The sequence below is a fragment of the Scophthalmus maximus genome, chromosome 12 (assembly GCF_022379125.1).
Source record: "Scophthalmus maximus strain ysfricsl-2021 chromosome 12, ASM2237912v1, whole genome shotgun sequence".
Taxonomy (NCBI): domain Eukaryota; kingdom Metazoa; phylum Chordata; class Actinopteri; order Pleuronectiformes; family Scophthalmidae; genus Scophthalmus; species Scophthalmus maximus.
This window is the reverse complement of record NC_061526.1, coordinates 1,620,054-1,628,522: the sequence shown is the minus strand read 5'-3', so window position 1 is coordinate 1,628,522 and position 8,469 is coordinate 1,620,054. Positions and strand designations below refer to the sequence as shown.

General features: G+C 41.6%; 1 protein-coding gene across 9 annotated transcripts in view; it reads right to left on the bottom strand.

Annotated features, from left to right (window-relative positions):
• Positions 1 to 372: 372 nt before the first annotated feature.
• LOC118288383 (sodium/potassium/calcium exchanger 2-like) overlaps positions 373 to 8,469 on the bottom strand; it is a 42,536-nt gene continuing 34,439 nt past the window's right edge. For all 9 annotated transcript variants that reach the window (XM_035614418.2, XM_035614410.2, XM_035614451.2 and 6 more), the window contains 4 exons: positions 5,761 to 5,895; positions 5,534 to 5,623; positions 4,515 to 4,681; positions 373 to 3,644 (listed from right to left, as the gene is read on the bottom strand). In XM_035614418.2, the coding sequence (XP_035470311.2) occupies positions 3,395 to 3,644; positions 4,515 to 4,681; positions 5,534 to 5,623; positions 5,761 to 5,895 (642 nt within the window). In that variant the 3' untranslated portion in view covers positions 373 to 3,394. The remainder of the gene's footprint in view (positions 3,645 to 4,514; positions 4,682 to 5,533; positions 5,624 to 5,760; positions 5,896 to 8,469) is intronic.

The following is an 8,469-nucleotide window of genomic DNA, read 5'->3' as shown; positions in this document are numbered from 1 at the left end:
TGGTTAAAATTGATGCAGCACAAGCGGAGAAACTTCGACTTTTGTAGAGAAGATCTTATATTTCCCATAATGCAAGTAAATGGTGATTTTAATGAACAAAATTTCTCTGGAGCAATGAAACATGTTTCATCACATGTGGAAAATCATTTCACTGTGAAAATTGTTGTCTTGATATATACACATGAACAAATAGCTTTCTAATTTTTAGATTAATTAATGAAGACTAAAAATTGTAATGTTTTAGTGCACTAGCGACACCACTACAATGTATTATAAAACATTGAATACATGGAAATACTAAATAGGAGGATTGATATGAAAAAATACTTCTAAATGTATGAGTACTAGTAAAAAACAGAAAACACATTGTTGCATATTTCAATTATCATCTTTATTTGTTTCATTATATACTTTGAGTTTTTACATAAAGAGACATATTCTTTTACACATATAGATTATATGGTTAATTTGTATCTGTATATATTTACACCTTAAATAAATCTTACATCAACACCAATAAAATAAAACATTTACAGTGCAAGAATGTTCATTGGTGGTCAACTTTCACAGCCGCTTACCCTGGAAACCTCAATCGATGCTAAGCTCTCGTGCTAAACTGGTTACAGCGTTGTTGTTTTTTTTCAAAATCTTTTCTTTTTTTATCCTCACCGTTCATGCTCTCACGCGAAAACATCGCGGAAACCTTAGGGAGAGAAAGAAAGAAACGTGTGGTCTCGAAAGGAGGGGTTTTAAGAATAGAAGTGCACAGGTAAAATATGCATGTGACCTTAGTGGTAAGAAGTCAACTACACCCAATGACCTCTTAACTTGTTTAAGCAAGAAAAGTAGTTTTGCCATTTTGAGAAACACAGAAATTCACTTTTTGCAACTAATGCCAGCAAAATACTAGCTGACCTTAGCAGGAAACAGTGGAACGGCTAGTTCTTCTCTCTCTCTCTCTCACACACACACACACACACACACACACACACACACACACACACACACACACACACACACACACACACACACACACACACCGGATAACAGTTTTACATATAGGTGTTTGGTTTGTGCATGGATCATAGTTTTCCTACCCCTCTACTTTTGCAACCTGTACCAAATGGTGGCAATAGTCCTACAGGAGGCAATATGAAACCCTCCTTTCTTACCAGAAACTGAACAGGCATGTTTACAGTTTAATGTATGCTTATTAGATGTAGAGTAGTCTAAAAATAAATGCTCTTGTGTTGTGTTTTGCCCAGTAATACCACGAGGCATGTCTGATTCCATCCACTACTGCAAAAAATAACAATAAATCAAAGAGACTAAAATACACGTGTGAACTAGTTGGTTCTTGCAAAAAACCCCCCCCCACAACAACAACCCAGGAGTTTATATTTACAAAGTAAAACCAAGGAGTTCTTGGTGTTCATCTCTGAATGGATGCATAAAAGTGAACATACATAGTTGGATACGCTCAGCTGTACAGTCAGTGGGTAACCAGCCCAAATTCCTTGCATGCATTTTTCCCTTTCAGAGAGTTCAGAGAATCTATTTACTATTATTTTACAGTTACAGTTACAGTATTCCTACTAAGCTGCTGTACAGTGGCTGTGTTGAGGTAAAGCGGGTGTTCCTGGCCAGCGCTAACAGGAAGGGGGTTGTGGGTCCAATACAGGACAAATGGTCGGGGGTTGTGGACCACATCGGACAGAAGGGACAGCGGGTGACACGCATGGGGGGGGGGGGGGGGGGGGTGACACACATGGTATATTGCTGTTAAATCTGTGGTTTCCACATTCTATGTAGCTTGTGATTATGGTTTACTATATGCTTGTCTGCAGGTAGTTGCAAAATACTGGTCGCGTCGCCTCTATCCATAGGTAAATTTAAGGAACGGTCAGTGTGTGATGACTTCTAATGCAGTTCGCACACATGCACACGAAAGCACCTTTGATTAGAAAAGAAATTGCACAAGATTGATAGATATCATTGACCGCACATGTCGACATTTTTCTAACACACACAGAGACTGAGCACTGGTTTGCATTCAGAAGTTATGAAACATGTTTGAAAAAGTATACGTTTTTTGCTGTACGACTTCTCAAATGTTGACTGGTATTATTCACCTTCAAGTTTTTTTTTGTTTTTGTAATTTGACATGCAGTTGATTCCTTGAAACTACTACCCCAGGAGCTTGACTAGCCAGTGAGTTGAGCCCAGTTCTACTGTGAACAAAGCACTACACATTTACTAATCTATAATCAACCATGACGCTTAAACACTGCTAAGTTATTTTCAAATGTGTTATTTTGACATTGACTTCGTTATGGAACTTTAATGAGCCTAAGATACTCCAACCAGTGAAAGATATTGAAGGCTGGCTGAACTTCAGTTAGGCTTCTTTTTCTCGCCTTCATCAGTCGGTGCGTGTGAAGCGTGAACACGTCTGTACAATCAGAATGTGTGTCCAGTGGCGAAAAAAAAGGGGGAAGAAGAAGAGGTGCAGATTGTCAAGAGGACTCTACACCAACTAATACTGCTACAGTACAACTAATGCTACTTTTAAATATTTCATGAAAATGAATCCCCTCCTGCGAAAAAACATTCAGTGGTGAAAAATGACATCTGGCAGGGAGGAGGGAAAGATTAAACCTGTCACTCAGAATGAGCACAAGGATTTATGAAAAAAAATCAAAAAAATAATACGAATTCTGTCTGCCTCCCAAGAGTCTTTCTTCCGTCGTTGCTCAGGTGCAAAGCACACATGAGAATCTTTCCGCTCAATACCCTCAAACAGGAGAAACGTTTGGAACAAAATCTTCATCCACACTGCGCCATTTCCGCATTCCACAAACTCCTCTTCACTCTCGCTGGCAGCATCTCAGTCTGTTGAACTTGCTCAAATATGCTCACAATTTTAGCTCAATCACTGCATTTATTGTTAAGAGTTTAATTCGGCGCATCCTAAGTTTTTAGTTTCACCCCCAAAGTTCACAGGGGGTCTTTCTCTCCATCTAGTGACACTAATGGCATGCATAATGTTTCTATATTTGGCTGATACACCCATAATAACCCTCACCTGCCGATAAATATTAATAACAATAATAATCGTTAATAAAAATCCACTCAGGTTTGACCTGCGCTGACTCAGCCAAGCGAAAGTCTTGTGCCCTTTTTGGTTTAACCGCTACCCGCCACCTCCTGCCCCCTGAAATGGTAGATTCCTTTTTTCTTTCTTCATATTCTTATATCCTTCTCTCATCCCGTTCTTCTTTTATTCCCAGGGTAGAGGATCACATAGGTCAGGTGAGAGTGATGGCAGATAATAAAGATGGCTGTAGTTGGGGTGGTGGTGACAAGGGGTGAGGACGTAGGTCCTCGAAGGTCCTCAGACGGACACCGGACAGGAGATGACCTTGTCCTCCAGCATGACGCTGACCACCAGGAAGACGAAATACAGCATGAACATGATGAAGCCGAGCAGCTTGCTCATGCGCCACTTGCAGGCGGCGATGGAGATGATGACAAAGATGAGCATGAGGAAGAGGAGCACGATGGCACAGAAGAGGCCGTTGGAGCTGACTTGCACCGGTTTCATGTCGTTGAAGGAGGACCAGAGGAGCCAGGGGAATGGCAGTCTGCAAATACGCACACGCACACGCACACACACGCACACACACACACACACATTTTTTACAAAAGCCAAAAAAGATGACCTACTAAAAGAACATAAAAAAATACTGTAGGTACTATACTGTAGAAGGAGACAGTTTTACCTTCTGGGTAAAGAGACCTATAGTATATCCAACTATCTGTAATCTACATTACTACAGTCATTTAGCAATTTATACTTCCTGCAATTAGACTCATAATTTATTAGTCAGCTTGTCACTTGCCAACAATTCATTACAAATGTTATGTGATGAAAACCGTACGAACTTAAAATAAAGAGACATTTACCCAAAACATTTTTTTTGTGGGTATCAAGTTTCTCCACAGGGCATTATGTAATATGCAGATAATATGACACAATGTGACAGCAATAAATCTGTAACTCAGAAAAAAAAATCCCTTTTCTGCTGTCCATTTCTCACCTATATGCGGTGATGAAAGAAGGATTTGTATGGGTTACACTTTGGCTTTGGAGCCTACAGTATGCATGTCCATGATCAATTTAAACAAAACTGTTTAAATAAAGCTACAGTTGGGTATATAAATAAAAGAACTATAGAGCAAGATCGTACAATACATTTATCAATTTAACCAAACACATGGCAGTTTTCCCAGGATTCATGAAATTAACAAAATTTGTTCTTCTGTTGTTGATCTACAAACATTCAACCTGTATACGTGGTACTGGATTTGCTCTCGGGAATAGGGTAGACCTGAGCGCAGAGCCAGTATAAAGGACCTGATATTCTTTCGTGCGTAACCTCGAAACTACAACAAGTAAGGCATCAAAAATAGTAAGACACTGCACGGACTCAAGTCGTGCTCAGATGGCGTACCCAACGGTGATGTCGAAGATGTTGGAGCCGACCGAGCTGGAGACAGCCATATCACCCAGCCCCTTGCGTGCCACAATGACACTGGTGATGAGGTCAGGGATGGAGGTTCCAGCTGCTAATATAGTCAGGCCCATAATCTCTTCTGTAATCCCAATGGTCTCTCCAACCTGCAAAAAAGAAGAAGAAAAAAAAAGAAAACAAGGAAACTAAGCTTTGGGGTAAATAAAACCTAATCTTTCATTCCAGCTATTTTCAATTTCCTTGTGATGCTTGGGAACTGATGGAGGTGACAAAACTCTGGCTCGGACAGTCCCTCTGTTTGGAATAAGGCCGTTGTAATTATTCATTCGTGAGTGGATTACAGAATACGGCTCCATCTTCAATGTCAAGGAGACGAAATTGAGGGAAAAAAAGACAGCTCCATCTTTTTATTTTTGGGACAAGGATTATGTTATTATGAGAATACTATTATTGTTGTTAGACTGCTGTCATGATCAGACAACATTCTATCACGCTGCGTGTCGGCATAGCCGGGAGCAGGGCATTGTTTTTACCCGTCTGACAAAATCCAGAGCACAGAGCAGCGTCGGTGTTGAGCTGATCGTCTGCCTGCTGGTAACCGCACACTTGTCGCGTGAGCGTGCACGGTGAAAGCAGTATCTATTGAGTTTTTGTTCTGTATGCCTGTCGAGGAGGATGAAATAAAACTTTGCGGATGTTTTAACGGGACACCGACACGGGCGGGATTGAAAATCTGTTTGTGATAAAGAGAGCGAGGGACATCAGGACATAAAGCATTGTACACAGCAATCCAATCAAAGTTATAGACCTTTTATGTTGTGTGAAAACATTTCGTATCTACATGAAACTATGGCGGTGCAAATATAGTATATATAGTGTATATTTAGTAGCCTGTATACAACACGTGCACTGGGTATTGCATCACCCCTCAAATGCTTTTCATTTTTTTTAACAGTGCCATGTCCTAAAAAGTACACAGGTCTTTGAGAACTTGGTACCTGGTGAGCCCACCAAACCATTAGGTATGAAAAGGCTGCGATCCAGCAGATGGCACCAAAGAAGGTGACTGGGAAGAACTTCTTTGACGACTGAAACACAAAGACACAAATGCACAGTTATCCAGAGAACAAGCTGACATAGTTTTTTTGTTTGTCTCGGTATGTCCCTCACACACACAACACACACACACACACACACACACACACACACACACACACACACAGACCGTTTTCCTGACGTCAGGGAGCGTCAGCCACAGGGGGAGGACGATGGGTATGATTAAGAGGTAGGTCAGGCGCTTGCGGTTGGATTCGGGCCATGACAGGCTCAGAGGCTGGTCCTCTTCCTCCTCATCCTCAGCCTGAGAGGAGAAACCAAAAGAAGCTGCTTGTTTATGTTTGGTCTGGTGCTGTCAAATGAAGCTGGTGTCCACATAATTGAATTTACCAAACAGGTAGATAAAGTTCTTATTTTCATTGTACAAGTCCAATGAAATTTATGTAGGTGCCTAATTAGGTAACACAAACACAAATTGAGACTATAAAGTAAAGGATAAAATAGTACAATAGAAGCTACAATATTTTAACTAATATTTAACAGAATTAACTTAGAGAGAAAACACAGAAAATGGGATTGAAACCTAACATGTAAATTACACTACATTCATTTAGCAGACGCTTTCATCCAAAGCGACCTACAATAAGTGCATTCAACCATGAAGATATTACTGTGCTAGAATTAATAAGTACATAAACTTTCATCAAATAGGCAAAAAACGCTGTGCTATTTGTAATTAAGTGCAAGTATTTTTCTTTTTGTGTTTAATATAATAAATTCAGGGAGGACGGTGCAGTCTGAACAGGTGAGTTTTCAATCTAAATATGTACATGTACAGACAATAAATCAAAAAAGAGAGATGGTATAAACAGTCTTGAAAGAATGTATAAAAAGTAAATGGGAGTAAATGGGAATATCAGGGAAATATAAGGCAACGTTTGAAATTTGGACATTCGTTTTGCATGGAAATTCATTACAATCCAAGTGTCTATTTAGCTTCATAACTTCCCTATAGCAGCTCTCCAGAGATTCAAGCAGCACTCTTGCAACACAAGCACTTCCAGAGAGAGGGAGAGAGACACAAGACAGCACAGCCGTCTGCAGAAATTGATGGCAGGGCCTCCATGTGCACGTGCCTTTGCACTGCCGTGACTTTGAGACAGAGCAGTCTGATGACTGTGATCTGGGAGATTGCATCGAGCCTGAAGGGCTCTGCCTCTCCAGGCACCCGGGGGCTCATCACCGCTGACTGCTGATGCTGATGCTGGCTGCAGCGGCAGATCCCCCCCCCCCCACCCCGGGGTCTGATTGGACCTGCCACAGGAATGCAGAGTGAGCCAAAGACTGTCACTCGTGTGCGGATCAGCATCAAATAAGCTGTCACCAATGACACATACGATGCAACTGAGCCGGTGGGCGGAGAAGGACAATGAAATTATTATTTTTGGGCTTTTTGCGCTGCCTTATGCAAAAGCAGCCTCGCAGTTAAACACTCTGGCACTTTGCAAACTTTAACGGTACAACAACAACGCCTTCTGAGAGTGGAAAGATATGCGGGGTCCCTGTGTATCCAATTATACAGGATGCCAAGAGCCGAAGGGACTTGTAGAGAACAGGTCCACACTTGCAGATCTAAGCAGAACACATTGATGACCTAGAATTTGTCAATGGGCCTTTCGAGAGTGAGCAACGGCTGAAAAAAACCAACAACAAATAACAAGTAGAAGAATGGTGCAGACAACAGACAGTGAGAAGAAAAACATAAAACAGGACAGATGTTGATAACAGATGTTGCTCAGTTAATAATTATTTTCCCCAAGAAAACCATTTAAGTCTTAATAGCTTCAATCACATCAGCTAAGCAGGCCCAGGGAGTGACGCGGAAATCTTTGATGTTGGCTTCTGCACAATTCCTGAACCATATGGCGCTTATCCAGCTGTAACTGCTACTGCTGCTGAGCATTGCCCGGTAACCTTGGTAATCAGAGCTGCCAAACAAAAGGCAGCGCTTGCATTACTTATGCTCAGCCTCCTCATTTCTCCTGCTCTCCATATCCAGATGGCTGCATTGTTTTCTTTTTAAAAAGGCCTAAAACCAGAAACCTGAGGCTTTGTGGAGATCAGTTCTGAACCTAATCCGCTGCTTTTCAATGATGCAAAGATATGAGTGGCTTGCATTAGTATTACTATGGCTGCAGTTTTTTTTTATATTAATAGTAATACAAGCGCCTTCTAATGAAAGCTGCGTTATGCTGAATCGCGGCTCTGCAGCGCTTTCATGGATCTGTTGACTGCAAGCAGGTGAGTCCAGGTGTTTCTAGCTGATACCTCGCACCACGGGTCCGTCATTTGTCCATTTATGATTATCTCTACCCATAGAGCTGGTGCTCCCTACTCTGACTTGTTGCCAAATGCCAGCCCCTTGGGGGCCTTTCCTGCCCTGCGGTGCCTCAGTTGGCAACACTGCCAACGCAGAGCTTAAAGGCACTGACTTTTACCAGGCGCCACAGAGCTCCGACTGGAGGTGTGACATTTGCAATTTTTGTTTCCGTCCCGAACGGGAGCCTTCGCACTGGTGTGAGGCAAGAAAGCCACAAGTGGTTCAACTAGTAAAAAAAAGAAAGAAAAGAAAAGTCCATAACCACGACTGCAAAGAGGCAGCAAACCTGACGCATTACTTTGTTGATCCAACTTTTCCTATCGCACAACACAGTTGTGGGCCATGCTTCAGGAAGCACAGGTAAAGGTTGGATCCTTTAAGTTTTTGTATCATGCACTAGGTACCTGATTTTAACGATTGCCTTCCTTTTAATCGTTTGACAAATCTTCTGATAACAGGGTCACATTATTCACACAAGTTTAATATCTTTGGCGCATG